Source organism: Micrasema longulum, unplaced genomic scaffold (assembly GCF_059751315.1).
Source record: "Micrasema longulum isolate JH-2025_06_02 unplaced genomic scaffold, ASM5975131v1 h1tg000376l, whole genome shotgun sequence".
In the NCBI taxonomy this organism is placed as follows: Eukaryota; Metazoa; Arthropoda; class Insecta; order Trichoptera; family Brachycentridae; genus Micrasema; species Micrasema longulum.
The window spans coordinates 32,230-50,877 of NW_028277577.1; the positions used below are offsets into that span (position 1 = coordinate 32,230).

Below are 18,648 nucleotides of genomic sequence, written 5' to 3' on the forward strand. Positions count from 1 at the left end.
GTGTGCGTGCGTGTGTGTGTGTGTAGTGCTAAGGGATGGGAACCCATTCTAATTCCGGGTAAAGTTAAGTTTATGGGAACTCCGTATAAATGATAGGTTCTTATTGTCCACATTCCCGGCTCCAATAATTCATCGTGACATCACATTACCACGGACAGTACGGACAGGTTTACACGGGACACATATTTCACGATTAAATCGGACATCCGGAAAACATTTTGCTATTTTTCATCGCGTAAAATGCTGGCGAACTTATTTTCACCGGAATAACACCTGTCAATGTTGGACGCTGGATGCTGGAAACAGTGGGAGCTGTATCCATTATCTTCGAGAAGGAAATATCAAATTCGTGAAAGATAACAAGCGATCATTTCGTTTTCTGCCATCCACTCGCTTATTTTGTAAATTAATTTTAAAATACTCAAATTCACCGCATTATTTTTTTATTAAATAATAATAAAATGATCAAATGGTCCGACTTGGAAAATCCGATCGAGAGTATTTTGACGTTAAAATTGCTGATTTGTTGAACAAGTCAATTTTATTATTCGTTTGGCTATAGTTACCATAATTAAAATTATTATTTTTGTCCTGTACACATAATGTCGATGATTTAAAAAAATCTACTTCTGGTACTCGTCACTAGGATATATGTTAATTTTGAACCCGTACACAAATATAAACGCATAAATGAGGAGACCCGTATGTCTTTACTTTTTCGTAATTGTTATTGTAATTTATATTGTACTTATGTTTTGCGTTAAAGTGTTATGTACATAAATATTAACGAAATAATTTTTAACGTAGCGCCTTGTAATTTAATGCAAAATGTAGCAATTATAATACGTAGTTCATACAAAACATTGGAATTTCTTAATCAAATCATAATTCACGCTAAAATATATCGTTTCGCGACATCATTGTATTATTAATATTTATTGTAAATGAATAAATATACTAGTTAGGTTAGCAGCGTTGTTGTGTTTTGTCTCTCGCACGTTCGTAGATTAGTTAAATATCTCGGTACGATAATTTATGTCGCGTTGATAAAACCCGCTCTAGATTAGTTGAGCCAATGTCGCCAGGATTGTCCGCCATTGTGGCCCAAATACTGCTCTATTTCGCATAATCCTATATTTATTTAGCGTTCTACTGCAGTTTAATGTGCCAAATCGAATAAATAATGTACACACAATACACACATCACACAACCATCGTAACTTTAGAGTTACCTAGACATTTGATTATAATAATAGAAATTATACGCGTACTTAGGAAAATGTAATATTTCAGTTCAGAGCGCTATTTCAGGAAAAGACCTTCGGGTCGCCATTTTGCGTTCTTGCATTAGAAATAATTTATGTACGTACACGTTTCTACTACAGTGTTGTTAAATTGTATTATCATAGCAAAGCGAGTTTTTTCTTTAGATGTTTATAACTCCCATTCTTTGTTTTGGTATTCGCATAATTAGTTTTTTGAAATATTATATTTTCGTTTGAAATTTTAAGTTATCAAAGTATCTCTCTCTTTTCTTTTACGTGTTTATGAACACATGAAAACAATCAATCTGTTTTAAAGGAATTCCGTATTAAAGTATTTCCATTTTTAAATTTGTCGCAACAGAGAGGGAAAACATTTTTGACAAGGGAATATGGGAGTCTAGGCATTTACAGGGCTTATGACCTGTCACTGGCTGGTTTGAGTGGCCACTTGACACACTGTATAACATTCTCAAAAACGTTTTCCCTCTCTGTTGCAACAAATTTAAATATGAACAACTCCCTAGGGAGGAAATCCAGCCAGTCTGCAAGCATTTGGACATACTCAAAAAAAAATGTATTTCTATTTAGTCTACTGTATTTCAAACTAGTACCGTCACACGGGGTCACAACCCTTCTAGTACTTTCCCAATATTTATGCCCCACACCGGCATCTAACGACGCATGGAACGCCGCAATCCCCCGACACCATTGAGCCTAATAATATTGAGCCAGTCGGAAATCAAACCCTGGAAACAGCGAAAACGTCTTCTGTTTTACATCTGCAACATACAGCTAGGTCAGATTGTCGGACGAGCTCGCGTCGAGGCGTTCGCGGCGAGTATGCGGGTGTGCATGTAGCGTTCAGTATTTGATCGGCAGTTTAATATGTAAAATGTGTCCGAAGGTCTAAGTTGAGATATCTTGACATCACCGGGAGTGATGTAATGCGGTGTTAAAGGTCACCCGGAGCGACTAGTGGAGATTTCTCGGCGAACGAATCACTGATCAAATTATATAATCAATAAATATAACCATGTTATTTGTAGAAAATGGGCTTCTACTGCGAGCGCCGAGGTAGGCAGTAGGCAGTAGGCAGTAGGCAGTACGTAGTACGTACCGATACCTATCTAACTACTGTGTATAAACTGACTGTAGTGTTACGCCGAAATACAAAGCTCGGAATGTATTCTATTTTACGTTTTATGTTTTTTTCCGTGTTGATTGTGGAAACGGTATTAAAGTTGTCATCATTATCACTTTATTGGGTATCTCGTGGCTCGCGGCGTGCGGCACAATGGCTGCGAATTAAAATGCAAAATGTTTTCATTCCGCCTTTTTCTACATTAACGCGTACAAACTGTCTCTGATTTTGGTCCCTTTGTCCGATGAGTGAATTTAATCATGTCGTTTACAAAGCTTTCGGGGCTTACATAAGCTTTCAGTATCGCCGGCAACCACAATATTGTACCGGCATGAATCTTCAGTAGCGCGTAGTGTGGGCGCGTGGGCACAATACGAGTATTATTCACGTTATTCACGTTGGTCACGGCGAATATACGTTTGGTTTTGGAATATAGGAGATTGACTATTTATTTATATGTATTTATCAACTTAATGTTAATAATTAATGGGATAGACACGAACGATTGTGTTTTTATTAGAAAATTCTTGAAATGTTTGTTTATTCCATGTTTTTTCTAACAAATTTTATTTGAACGTGAAGCAATACCTAATTTATCGTATCGGGAGTTTGTCGCGTGACGCGTGATGCTTCCATTCGTTGCTTGCAGGAATAGGACGAAAATTCCACGCATTTTGATCATTTATTTTCATTTCCAAAACAATTTCACTTGCACGAGTTTATAATATATTACGATCCTCTACCGAACCCTTTCTCGTCTGTGAGCAAGTCCTCGCATGTTCAGCCCCTGGTTATATTACTGATCAGGAAAATTGGCTGCAGCTTTGTTTTTATAAATTGCTAGGTGCAAATAAACGGAACCGTTACAATGCGAAGCCATTCTTCAGAAAATCGTTTTATTTCAAATGTATTTAATCAAAAACTGTCCTGGGGCGTACCTACAGCAATAAATCCGTTGGAAAACTGTTGGTTCCGTAGGATTAGAGAACCCAAAAATAATTTACGAATTTATTTTAACATCGTCAGCGTCATTCCATCTCCGCTCCCTGGTTGGAGCGTATGGCATCAACAAAGAGCTTCCGTGGATCTCTATCGGCTGCCAGCTCCTGTGCGTCCTCCCGACAGGCAAGCGTGGTTAAGGCTCTCAGGAGTAATTCGCAGTATATGGCCCAGGCAACCGTATCGCTTCCGCTCGATGACAGTTATCACCGGAGTTCGCTTCGTCCGTTCTCTTATTACTTCATTCCTCGTAAAGTCAAACCACCGCACACCCGATATCCAACACCTATTTTCGAAACTCAGTATTTTGCTGTACGGGCCCTAGCCTAGTGAGGTGCCACAATTCGCGTAGCATTTTAACATAACGACGTGAAACAATAATGTTCTATTTTAGTTCAATGTTATGTACATAATAACCTTGTTAAATAACAAAAATAAATAAATTAATTTGTCATGAAGTGTTATCGGTTCTTAGAAATTTTATACCAATAATGTTGATGACTTTTATCAAGTATTTTCAGATACATACATAACATTATTATGTTATCGGACAGTAGTTTCCCACAAATTCAATATAGATCGGTATTTGTTAGAAATACCGAAACAGTAATGGAATTTTTCCTAGTAATATTTATAATAATCGTGTTTTGAAAACATGTAAAAACATGTCTGTTAATCCGATGTTTATATTTTAGCATAAATCGTATTTTATTTCTTGATTTTGCATTAAAATATTTTGATTACGCAGTTGACAAATGTGTCGTCGGGTTTCTGGAACAAGTTGGTAACTACAAATACTAGAAAAATGAGATGCCTTCATAAACTGCCATCAAATAATCTTCGTTTAAAAAGTAAATAAAGATTTCGTATTTTATGAATACGAAAAATAACATTTTATAATATTCAATTTGCTGTTTTACTTGAATTGTTGATTTGGTATGAGCTTTTAACTTTAAAGGTGCAATATCTCACAACTAGTAAAATTTTAGTTACTAACTCGTCACAGAAACCCGTTAATTTAGGAAACTGTATAATATAAACACATCGTTTCAACAAACCTTATCGACGATCCACGACCTTTCAAATTGATTATAGTAAGTACCAACATACAACATACCTTGTAAAAAATCACGATATTGTTAAATTAAAGCTTTTTATCTTGATTAATTATTTGGGAAAATGTTATTCATTCGCCTGCACGAACATAATAATATAATGGACTTTACTCGTTTAAGTTGATTGGCGAAGCAAAAACTGAATAGGTATACTGTATTCTGTATCTACCTGGAATAACTCCAGCCGTGTTAGAAACGGTAACAGTTTTTTACTGATAACCATTCTTCGTTCATTTATTCACGTTTCGCTTGTATTTTGCACCTCAACCAGCTCTCGGGTTTCGGTTGGCCAGAGAACTCTGCGTTCATTTATCGGAGAGCTTTTTGCTTAAATGTATGCAAATTTAAGGTCTTTACCTATACAGTCTACGTTTCTATACAATTATACGTACCGGCTCCATTTCGTTTGCTAACTAACCACTTTCATTTTTATTATGCGGTACCCGACCCTACAAAATATTCGTTTAATTCTGCGACAGCCGTTTGGATAAATTTCCCGTTTGTTTTTTCTAATGTACCTTCACATAAATATTTATTGTCAAAACGATCAAATAAACACGACTAGCGCGAGGAGCCGGTTTATAAGTTCGCCATAACAAATGATGCGCAAATTTGCGTTTTTTATTCCTTTGAATTCTATTGACGGAGCAAGATGGCCGATAATATTAATAAATTCGCGTAGTTCAACACCTTTTCCACGGCTCCATACGTTGGCAAACAATAGTGGAAATGTACATTTCATTCATTTATCCTCGTTCAAATTAAAACGTATAATTATTATGTTTTTTTTTAAAACTGTAATTTGTATTAACTATGTGTAGTACTCTATGGTAGTACTTCATTATGATGCATTGCCTCTGCACTGGAAAACCTTATATTTTTATCTTCTGTAATTTTGTTTTGTATGTAAAAGTTATGGGTTTAAATGCTTATGATGTTTTGGCATGTTTGCCACAATTTTTTTTGTTGATTTTGTTTACAAACGCGGGTGTTTTGTATTTTATTTTATCATTATATATATTTTTTCCTTTATTATGGCCTTTACCATTCTTGGTAATACTAGCCAGAAACAAACAGTGTTTACATATGTTAAATGGGAGCAAAACAATATTACAGACAATACAGAAAAAACAGATAAACCGTATACATTTTTAAAATACATGGAACATAAATTTTAAATACTTTTTTAAAAGCATAAACCGTTGCATTTAAAAAATGACGTTCATTTCAATTTCGAATAATTTTTAGTAAATTAAGTGGCGGAGATAATGGTAGGTACTCCTAACTTCCTACAAAATTACCGTGAATCTTTTGTAAGCGTATTCGTGCTAATTTATAGTAATTTTCTCGTAGCTTATCCGATTTAAATATGTCATGAGGTAACCAGTGACTACAGGACTTCAATACCTAACGATGATAATCATTTTGTCGCGGTGAAGTCACGTTTCCGTAATCATTTGAACTTTATGAACGGGAATCCACCGAGCTTTCTCTACCCGCGAATCATTTGCATTTTGATTATCAAATCTAGACATTACTCCTAAAACTTGACGCCGACACTATTGATTATTTATTTTCTATTATTAATATCTATTATAAACATTTCAATAATTTAATCTTATTCTTTTTTTTAATAGAAAAAGTAATAAATATGATATCACTTAACTTTATCAAAACCATATTACATACATACATATACCATAGACACGTCGTTTTAACATTTCCAATTTGATAATGGTCTATTTATTTTTCAACTCTCTGCGCGCAAATTTTTTTTATGGAAAATTTCTTCGAAAAATTGTAAATTTTATTAAAAATACTGATTGGTTTTTAATGTAGGTTGTTTATTTACAAACTTTATAATATATTCTGATCATACATAGGTAAAAGTTATGAAGACTAAATGGAAAATAAGTCAGTTTAAGTTTTACATGTGATAAATAATACGAATATTTTTTTTCCGTCGATCTTTTAATTTAATAATTTTAAAAATAATAATTATACTACATAACAAGTAATAACTCTGGATAGGGCCGCCAGCATTAGGAGGCGCAAGGGTTCAAGGTTAATGTTTATTAGCAAAAAAGTAGTATATAAAAATATATACAGATAAATAAAAGCTAATCATTTATGATTAGAAAAATACGAGTGGTTTTATAAGTTTTTCTCCTTGCTGTTTTGCAACACATTGTATTTTATGATCAATTTTATTCCAAGGTTTTCTTCTAAATTTTTTTCAAACTTTGTGTAGTCTGATGATATCTCAACAGACGAAGAAATTATCAGGATATCTAGTCTAGGGGTACCTATTAGTCAGGGCTTATGACATGTCATTAGGTGGTTCAAATCATCACTTTACACACATGAATTTTCTGGACTTTTCCCGTACCATATTTGAGAGTAATATCTCTCGCAAATTTTTTATCCGTTTTCCCAATTCTTGTGTATGTATGATACTATGTAAGTATTATGTACCCGTGCTAACAATATGTTTCCGTTTGTTTCTAGCCGGGGATGCGACGTACAACTTCAAGACCCTCGTGCCGTCGGTGGCCGCTGGAGCCATCATCGGCAAGGGAGGGGATGCCATCGCTCAGGTACAGAAGGATACCGGAGCCAAGGTCAAGATGTCCAAATCGCAGGACTATTATCCAGGTACATTTACATATCGCTACAGAAACGAACAATTCTTAGAGAAGGGAATATGAAAGTCTCTATATTTATAGAGCTTACAACCTGTCATTGGTTGTTTTAATGCAGTTAAAATTCACCACACTTGTGTTTGAACATACTTGTTTTTCAATTTTCGGATCTTGTATGTTTATCTATTTCTATTCTGGCAATTTTTAGTTTTTATTTTCTAGTCTTATTTTAGTTATTCTATAAATCCAATTAAATAAAAAATAAAAAAGCCTTGCATGATGTCACATAAGTCTACATAGAATACAAGACTTGATCAATATTTCTTATTTTTTAGAATAGTGAAGTCGTATTTTGTTACATCAGGCCAGACAATTTTTTTATAAATTATGGAAACTAGATCAAACAGTTTACATGCGTATTAATTTTTTGTTTTTAAATAGCCATATAAAAAAAGTCATCTTTTGCTTAATGTAAAAAGGTTACAGCACTGTCTCCAAAGGGATTTCTTAACACGGCCTTTTAAGAGTTAAAATTTAATCAAATATCACATTGTATTTTTTTTCCCAAAAATTTTTAAATGCCCATCTCAGCCAATCATCTAAGGTGCATTTTCCTTTTTCGACTTTTGCACCATGTCTCCGTATGTTACATACTTTTTTTCCTTAATAATATTGATTACAGTAGAACACGTTTTGGAAGAGTGACGGTGGTTTACTTGTGATGCTTCTGGAATGCATTTTACTGTAGCTAATTGTTTTTATCCATTAATGTCTCTATTTCTTCATCATTTTTATGCGTATAATTTTAAAAGTATGAGTTTGCGTCAAATTAAAAGTGATTATGTATACAGTTCAGCATTATATCTTTAGAATACTAATCAGGGCCTCGAATACGATAGGACATTAACAGAGTTATCTTTAATTGTCAATACAGTAAAATCAAATTTTCTGTATGAAAAATGTAATATTCATTAAAAAAAACTTGATTGATTACAATTTACTAACGATACTTCAAATTTTTGTTCAAATTTATACACATTTTTGTACTGAAAATTAGTTTTTATTTTATAGGCAATGAATATAACTCTGCTAACTTCCTATCTTCCTATTGTGATTGTTCAGACATTGCAGATACTTAAATAATCTTCTACTCAGAGTTGTCTGCAGTTTTTTGAATCGTGATAATGTTTTACTTCCAGGCACGTCAGAACGAGTTTGTTTGATAACGGGAACAGTGGAGGCTATAATGCAAGTTATGGATTTCATAATGGACAAGATAAGAGAGAAGCCCGATCTCACCAAGTCATTCTCACCTGACGCGGATCCCAAGATCTCCCAGGACCGGGACAAGCAGGTCAAGATATTGGTACCCAACTCCACGGCGGGTATGATCATAGGGAAGGCGGGGAACTACATTAAGCAGATTAAGGAAACCACGGGCAGCTATGTACAGATCTCACAGAAGGCCAAAGATATATCATTACAAGAAAGGTGTATTACTGTTATAGGTAACTACAGTTTGACTATTTTATCAATAATTAACACCGTCTTATTCTGAAAAATACTGGATAAGCATTGTGTAGATCTATTTGAGAGTGTTCTCATATTGCTAAATCTCTACCTCCAAGCCCAGATCCTTAAAGTATAGGGATACTAGGTAGAGGGCGAGCGCTCTAACATCAGGTTTAACCAGAGACTCGCCAAGGCTGTGGCTTCTTTCGTGACATAGTTGTAATAACACCGTCTTACATTAGTATGAATTTAAGATCACATCTAATAAAATTTCCAGTTAGTGAGTTAAAAAGTTGCATCTATTTTCAGTAGATGTTTTTTAAATTATGAACAATGGAGATACAATTGTTACTACATGATGGTTAAAGCTAGACAAATCCCCTAAGATTTCGGTAGAAATTACTACAAATTTCAATCCAGTATATATATTTGATTTATTTAGCTTTTGTATACTTAAGATATTATGTCAGCTCGTGAGACACTCCCTTTTAAAAATGTTACATACACCTCGGTGATTTTTTCACGTAGCTAAATCATCATTCTGAAAAATGTGACGAGACCAATTTTATCTGGCTTGGATTTCAGGGGAAAAGGAATCAAACAAAAAAGCGTGCATGATGATTCTAGCTAAAGTAGTAGACGATCCTTCGTCGGGCATTTGTTTGAATGTGTCGTATGCGGACGTCGTGGGACCGGTAGCCAACTTCAATCCAACAGGGTCACCCTATGCTCAAGGACAACAGGTAACTACCACTCACTTACTAATTCAATAATACTTTACCATTACTGAATCAATCGAGAATGTTTAAATTATGGGACACGGTAATAATGCGTTGATAGAGAATGCAAGATCCTAAATGGTACCCTGCAAGAGATGTATCGAGTCAACCCTAACAACACCCATTTGCTGAAAGCTCTATCGTCCTCAATTGCACGTCAACACCCAGAAAACTTCCTTTCCAGCAGAGTGGTTCCAAAACCAAACCTAGTTGTCCATTCCACCATTTTCAACTAATTTTAAATCCATTTGGATGATTTTTAAGGGAAGAACAAAATCACTACACCATATCTTTACACCATATCTTTACACCATGATCGCTTCACTTACCCAGATCATTCAAATCTCAGCACTCACCTTATACTGGAGTTCTCCAAATCTCACTGTCAGCCACTCCTCTCTAGTTCTCCAAATCTTATTGTTAGAAGTTCTTCTTGCAGCTGGCTCTATGAGATGTTAGGTTGAATAATGGCACTTGATCTTGACTAGTCGAGCACGACGATATGATGGATTAAAACAAATAAACACTTATCGCGCGGTGTAAGGATCCAAAGTTACTAAGGCAATCTCTCAAATATCTTATAATTCATTGCGTGGCGATACGCTTTCACACGCACTCACATCGACAGTTTGTACCCCATTGCTGTAGAGAAAAGGATGGTTACCCACAGTGAGGGTTCTAAAATTTTGATTGAGGTTCAGGCGGTAAGTTTAAATTTAACAAAGCAACCTTCATAGTAAATGTGGCTCCATCACACCATATCCCTAAATTTAAACATCCTTGAAGTTAACATAGATTATCTTTTTGAGGTAGAATTAAAGCTTTATATAAATTTAGTTTAATTAACCTAGGTGTTAAAGGTGGGTTTCAAGACTTAGATTCGTATATCAGGTATTATTGTGCATCAGAAGTTGATAAAATGAGTGTAAAGTCATCACTATGACCAATTTATTATTTTTCATTAAATAAAATAAAACTGTAAATTTGAAGGTAATTTTTAATCCAACAATTTTGCATGATTTGGTCAGAATTTTAGATATAATGATTACGCATGTTGTTTATATGTTTGAGTGTCAGTGTATCTTAGCTTTATTTTCTAATTGGTATAAAAAATACTAAAACACAACTCCTGGCATTGTTTAAATATTTTCGCACGAGTACAATATCTTTTTAAATTGAATAAAAAATTCTGTAAAATCCTTTTTTTTCAATTCTTGTTTTCTTCAAATCATTTTTTTATAAAAAACTAAAATTTGATCAACATATTACTAAGCCGTAGTTCCTTTGTTTAACAGATTTTATATTTTTCAGATTTGTTGGAATTTTTATTTGATATTTTTTTCATGAATATTATTTGTGTCATTGATTGTATTTTTTGCATGAATTTTGTTGTTAGTTAATATGTGTTTTTGGGATGTTTAATAAAATTGTATTTTTAACCTTGCATTACAAAATACCTATACCTCACTATGAACTAAATAAGTATGTAGTATATGTATACCAACATTTTTATATAATATCAATATGTGAAATTAATATTTAAAGTTATTAATACCTGTACCAACACATTGACATTTTAATACACATGCACTTAGTTATTTAAAATAGGAAAATTTTGTTCATCCATTGACAATAATCATTGATGTAGGTAATAAAGAAGTCAAAGGCAGCTATTACTGTAAAATTATTGAAATATATAATTCTTACACACATATTTAAATAGAACTCAAAATTACATGTAATTTGAAAGACTACTGTTAGAGTTTCTTTATTGAAATGAATCACTTTGTTAATATATGAGAAGGTAATATAGATAGTAGGCGGGTAGCTAGAGTTCTTTCTGTTCTCGCTGTCGAGTGAGGTGTAATAATTCATACCTTATGATGACCATTACAGGCTCACGCGTTCGGTTCGAGTACGTCCTCCCTGAACAGCAGCGGGCTCGGTGGCATGGTGGTGAATGGGGGAGCTCTGGCTAGTCTCAACCTCACACTCAACCTTACATCGCCACAGCCCGCAGCCAGCACGGTCACCGCCCAGGTTCTAGACCACATCAAGGTCAGCCACTCTTCTCTCTAGGCTAGGGTCTCTGTACTGTAGGCTAGTCGCTATCTCACCCCTGCACAACCCGCAGTCGGCACGTCACCCCCTCAGGTTCTAGATCACATCAAGGTCAGCCACTCCTCTCTACGCCAGGGTTTCTGTACTGTAGGCTAGTCGCTACCTCACACCTGCACAACCCGCAGCCGGCAGTCACCCCCTCGGGTTCTAGACTACACCGAGGTCAGCTGCTCTTCTCTCTAGGCTAGGGTCTTTGTACTGTAGGCTAGTCGCTACTTCACCCCTCCACAACCTACAGCCGGCACAGTTATCGCCCAAGTTCTAGACCACACCTAGGTCAGCCACTCTACTCTCTAAGCTAGCGTCTTTGTACTGTAGGATAGTCACTACTTCACCCCTCCACAACCTTCAGCCGGCATAGTCCTAGACCACACCAAGGTCAGCCACTATCCTCTCTACGCTAGGGTCTCTGTACTGTAGACTAGTCGCTATCTTACCCCTGCACAACCCGCAGTCGGCACGTCACCCCCCCAGGTTCTAGATCACATCAAGGTCAGCCACTCCTCTCTACGCCAGGGTTTCTGTACTGTAGGCTAGTCGCTAAATCACTCCTGCGCAATCCGCAGTCGGCAGTCACCCCCTCGGGTTCTAGACTACACCGAGGTCAGCCGCTCTTCTCTCTAGGCTAGGGTCTTTGTAGTGTAGGCTAGTCGCTACTTCACCCCTCCACAACCTACAGCCAGCACAGTCATCGGCCAAGTTCTAGGCCACACCTAGGTCAGCCACTATCCTCTCTACGCTAGGATCTCTGTACTGTAGGTTAGTCGCTATCTCACCCCTGCACAACCCGCAGTCGGCACGTCACCCCCCCAGGTTTTAGATCACATCAAGGTCAGCCACCCCTCTCTACGCTAGGGTCTCTGTACTGTAGGCTAGTCGCTACCTCACACCTGCACAACCCGCAGCCGGCACAGTCGCACCCCGAGGTTCTTCTTTCTAGGCTAGGAACTCTGTGTACAAGTCGCTTTCTCTCTGAAATAACAAATAAAAGAAAGACAGGTAATATAATACAATTGCTACCTATTTCTTCTTTTCATACTTCTTTACATTTAACGGTGCCTGAGGTGCTGTATTGGTACACCATTTTCAATGTATTTAAATCATTTGTTATATTCACTAGAAACTTTCATCACATAAATGGTCAGTTTCGTTTTTCATCATACATAATATCACGGGCTAATCACTACAACTGGGTAACTTCAAAATCAGCATTTTTGAGTTACCCACTAAAAACACATTTGTATCTTCCTCCGTGAATGCTACGAATAGGCAAGTCGTGATTCATTAAATACACATTATGATGATGCTGATTTTGAGGTTACCTAGTTGTAGTAATGACCCCGCGATATGATTGTAATGACTCACTACTTGCTTATTTGTGACGTTCGTGGAGGAAGATGGAAATATGTGTTTTAATGGGTAACTCAAAAATACTGATTTTGAAGTTACCTAGTTGCATTAATTACCCCGTGATATTATTATTATTATAGAGTATACTTCAAATATGCATATCGCTGGCCCAAAGTAACAATGAGATAAAACCGAAATTTCCAATTTTGAATCACACGTGATATATTAATAAATTAAATTAATTAATGTTTTCAAATAATAAAATATTGAAATTAGTTAACCTATTTGATAATATAGTATTCATAATCAACTTCAAGTAATTCAATTCTGCCAGACCCTCTGCACATCTCTTAAGTCCGATTATCTAAGAATGTTCTTCAAAGATATCTCACTGTTGGTTTTGGCTAGCGATATGTTCATATTAACTTCTTTCTAATATTTATTTTCCAGCAACTTTCATATATATTTTGTGCTAATACTCGATTGAGTTGTCAGTTATTGCATGGATGAGTTGGCGGTTCTAGACCCTTATTGTGCACACATTAAATACAAAATATGAATGATTTTCTCTCGAGCATCTTATGTATTGAACGCCTATTACTGTCTCATCTTACATCTGTATTGTCCTTGAAACAGAAATAAGTTAGATCTGCGATATACTATTATCCAACGAGTTTTATAACTTTTGGTCAGTGGCGGTATTTCCATAGAAGCCCATAAGCCGGGCTTGACTATTAATTTTATTTCAATATTACCAAATCTGGACCAAACGCTTAAAAATAATTCATTTCGTTGTTTAAATTTCGCGCCGCATAAGAATTAGAGACCTTTTCGACGTTTGTACTGTTTGCATCCCGAGATCCGAACTCCGAACCATATGAAATCCATGTGCGGGAACGACAGTCTTCTTATCTCGCTCAAAAATCTCCTCAAAAATACCTCAAAACAAATTAAATAATTGTTTTTCAATCTAATAACAGTAAAAACATTTTTGGACATTTTACGAAAATTCTATTGGCGATCAATGTGTTGAGTCCAAACAGTAAACTTAAACTTAATGTATTTTAGCAGAATGCCTTATATAAATTATAAAGGCAACACTAGTTCTTTTTGATGGGAAAGGACGGTACATTCAGAGAATTTGTAGAATAGTTGATAAATTTTCTCCTATTTCTCAGGGTATGAGCTAGAGCCGTTACAGGATCGCAGAGTGCGATTGGCTTGTTAAGGCTGTAGTCTGGTAAAACGAATGCAAAATTAGGAAATCATACGATTTTGCCATTTTAAAACTAATGTTTTTTTTTAATTGCGCGATAATATAAAAATAAAAAAACAAATTAGATAAAAACAATATTTTTTAAAGGTATTTCTGTTAAAAAATACACTGAAAAATTTTATGTAACTAAAATATAATTGCTTTTAGACTGGCAGATTACGCCATTTCAAATTTAGACTGCAATTAGGTATCTATATATTTTTTAACAGAAATACCTTTAAAAAATGTTGTTTTTTTCTAATTTATGTTTTTATTATTGCGCGATTAAAAAAAAACATTAGTTTTAAAATGGAAAAATTGTATGATTTCCTAATTTTGTGTTCGTTTTACCAGACTACAGCCTTAATATAGTGAGCTCCCAACTTGAGCAATGCAAATGTTTTACATCTCAAAGTGCCAGCCAAACTGATTTCAGAATGCTTTTTAGAAGATATGCGGAATGAGGAATTTTAGTGGTTTTTAAAAAAAATTGTATATTTATTAATAGACTATCAAACTAAGCAAAAAAAAACCAAAATATTTTTACGTATCGTATTATCATTGCTATGATGTTGTAAAGTTTTGTAATTTTGAAAATACACAATTCTGGGTGGTGAGTGTTTCTCACATTTAAAAGTTGAACGCAATACAATTATAAAAACAAATTATTTGTACTCGCTAAATGTCAAAAAACATGGCTACCCCAGAAACTGAAAATCTGTTGCTGATTGCTACAACATAACAACACTAATATTTATTGCTTATTATAAACACGTGATCACTTAAACCCGTGATGTTGCCAAGTAGTTTATTTTAATGAATTTTTTTATTCATTTTTGAGAAATTTCTTTATTTTTATATCCAATTTCCCGTACCACTGAACTTCCTCATGAAAAGCAGAAAAATCACTATTCAATGTGTTAAAAAAGCGGAAAAAATCATTCCGGTTTCTTTTCACATGCAAATTACGCTATGTCACCTTAGAGTAATATACATAATCACATAAGAGTGAACGTAACTTAACCGGGTGAAAGGCTCTGCCCCAGCAGGTGCACCTGCGCGGCGGCGGCTACTCGGAGAGCGGCGTGTCGGAGATCTGCGCGGCGCTGGGACTGCTGGCCAAGCACGGTGTGCTGGGACTGGGGCTGCCCTCGCTGCCCTCCCTGCCCTCGCTGCCGACGCTGCCCTCGCTGCCCTACTTCCCCTCGCTGCAGCCCGACCAGGCGCCCGCGCCCAGCGTCTTCGGCCCCATCGGACAAGTCAGTCTCGGTGAGTGCGAAGCGGCAATGGAGTTATTATTCCTAGTGATAAATGTCGTCAAACATATTACTTGTTTTTGTTAATATATGTATCATCATCATCATTACCTTTCCGCACCTAATGGTGCATAGGGCACTGCATTGGTACACCAAACGCAGTGTATCTTGATCATTTTTGTTACATGAAGGTAAGATGATCAGTCTTACGCTTCAGGGCATCGTCCATGGACTATGTAATAAATAACTTATGTTCAAGTATGACCCAAAATTTGTAAAAAACTAACTTTAGCTGAACTATTCATCAATATTTATTTTATCCCCTTGAAAGTAATCTCCATTAGAAGTAATATACATATGCCAACGTTTATTTTATCTCCATACGACTTCTCGCAGGTCGATTCCAGAATGGCTTTCAGCTCCCTTCGCGAATTTTATTTTATCACCTCAATCGAGTCCAAATGCTTTCCGCGAAGTGATAATTTGAGTTTACGGAACAGGAAGAATTTCAATGGAGTCAAATCAGTAAACAACTTTTACATTGTTTTTTTTGCCAAATCATCGCTTACAACGTTATGTGAGACAGCGCATTATTGTGATGCAAAAATCAAGAGTTTACTTTCCATAAATCTGGCCTTTATTATTATTATTATTATTATTATTTGTTATCGGCAGGCAGCCTTTGCTGATGCACCTATATCTCGTGTACTGCCTTTTGTCTGCGTTCTTCTTCCTTCAACAAAGCATCCAAACGGTTTTTGAACTGGTTGACCAAAATGGAATATGGACAACTAGACTTGGCAATTTATTCCAGTCTAAAACTACCCTGCTTTTCTTGGGATTGAGGTGGAATTGGGGACGATAGAGCTTCCAGTTAAGAGTATGTTTCTTGATGAATATTCTCCCTCAAACGCCTCAATAATTTTCCTTATTGACCGTCTGGCCCGTTGGAAGAAACTCCGAGTGCGCAACACTATGATAAACTAAGAAAACAGTCAAAATCATCTTGATTTTTGAGCAACTTTGGCGTGGTATTTTTGGTTTTGGCTCAGTTTGCAAGCGCCATTCCGAAGATTGTGGACTTGTTTCCACATCGTATTCATACACCACGGACCCTCTTTAAACACTTTGTACGCCTGCATTTTTGACAAAGCACACTCCCCATAGGCTTTTTGTAACATTTTTAACGCGTTTGCACGTAAAATTTCATTGGGAAGACAAAATTTAAGGTAAATTCTTTGCTCAACTAATTTTGGCACAGTCAAATTTGCAGAATACACCAAAGATCCACTTATTCACACAGCCACCCCAAACAAACTAGATGACAATTCTCACATTTTTTTTATTGTATGTCCATGACGGTCCGGTCCTACCAACCTTAAGAAAAAAAATTACCAATATCTTTGACAAATTCCGGACATATTTGAACATACCAGTATATGTATTTTAATACACATTTCTGTTGTACGGTATTTTGAACAATACGCGGCAAAAACGGGCTCATTACCAAATAATTCATTTTTACAGGAGAGCAAAAAGAAGAATAAAAAGTGTTATTTGTGAAACACTCGGTTCATGTTAAACAACAATAGGTTTTTAATTAATGTAAAATATATTTTTACCTACAATCCCAGTAAATAGCTAACAGAAAAGCCTACTTTACATACAAAAACTAGCTCATTCCAGCAATTATCTCATTTTTTTACGTTGTTTTGCTAGTCGTGACCCCATATTTTTTTCCTACAGTTTATCAGACAAAGAGCCACGCTTTCTTAATATTTCATTCTATTGAACTCAAGCAGGAATAAAAATGGCTTTATTATCTAAAAAATCTAAAAAATGCAATCCACCTGTTTTTGCCGCGTACATTAACTAATAATATGTTAGCAAAAACAAAAACTTTTTTCTGTCTCTTTAAGAATTTATACTTTATCAAATGTTCACTGACGATATGATTGCGACTTTGTGGGAAATATTAGGTCATTTTATTTATTTTTCATCTTACTGGATTTTTTATTAATCTACAGCGGTCGTTTAGAGCTGTATGCGCCATAGTTTCCTCATAGATGTTCAGCAGTACAGCAATCTTATGCCATTCTCAAACAGTGGATTACTATCGCCGTTCTCATGTTTCCATACAGCTATGGAAAGACATTGCGGCAATTATCAGTTAACTGAAGACTAACTTGAATTCTAGTACTTCATTATAAGCCTTGAATTGTTTGGATAATTCTGAGGGCCTTTCAATGGCCGTACAATGCTTTGTTTACTATTTGCATCTGTTACTTCCGCACTTGGGCACTTGGGCACTTGGATAGTTCGTTCCATCAATACCAAAGGACGGGAATTTCATATAGTATAGCACGAGTGAGTAAACCAACCGTTAGTAATATTGCATTTCAAATATTGTGTATCACTTCAAATGTCGAGTTTGCCATATTTTGCCGATGTAACAAGTAAGTGCAGACACCTGGAAATATTACATAGGCCTGAAAATAACACCCCCAACCTCTTTCTTATGTTTATCTAACTACTACATGGTACTAATATTCAATATAGCGAAAGCAGCACGCACGCTAATTACAAATAATATGTAATCACATTTCTGTCTTCACTGACGCACTGTTGTATCCTCATTATTCATCATAGCCTTAATTTAAATAACATTTTGATTCTCCTTTTAATTTAGCTTTATGCAGAAAATTACACACATTAATTGTAAAAATATTTGATTATGATATTATTACTATGCACAAGAAACATTCTAAATGAGAGAGATTCTTGTGTTTAGGAATACTTTTTGAAAAAAATTTATCTATCCTTAAAAATCAAACAACACAGGTAGATATATAATTTAGTTTATATTCAAACAAAATATAGCTGTAATATAATTTTTTATATTTGAAACACTAAATTTGAGTTATTCATTAAAATAAAATAAATAAAAACAAGTTTGTTTTTTATATTAACATATATATTTTATTAAAATATAACTGTTTTAAATTATTCTATTGATTTAAAGTGGATTTTTTACAGCTTCTTAAATTTTCAATAATCCATTCTTATGTACCTACATATTTCCAAAAATGCGCTTTTCGATTTGATCTTTTTAATTATCTTTGGAAATTGCTCACATATCTCATTTATTTCGTATTCTAAATGATGTCTGGAGTCTATAATTCTGAGAACACCAATAGGTTATTCACAAAAAAT

General features: G+C 35.2%; 1 protein-coding gene across 1 annotated transcript in view; it reads left to right on the top strand.

Moving 5' to 3' along the window:
* The window catches only part of ps (RNA-binding protein Nova-1-like protein passilla), a 48,639-nt gene that overhangs the window by 22,440 nt on the left and 7,551 nt on the right, over positions 1-18,648 (top strand). Inside the window, exons 2-6 of the mRNA XM_088225627.1 lie at positions 7,029-7,175; positions 8,362-8,670; positions 9,260-9,417; positions 11,350-11,511; positions 15,229-15,448. Of these exons, the coding sequence (XP_088081753.1) occupies positions 7,029-7,175; positions 8,362-8,670; positions 9,260-9,417; positions 11,350-11,511; positions 15,229-15,448 (996 nt within the window). The remainder of the gene's footprint in view (positions 1-7,028; positions 7,176-8,361; positions 8,671-9,259; positions 9,418-11,349; positions 11,512-15,228; positions 15,449-18,648) is intronic.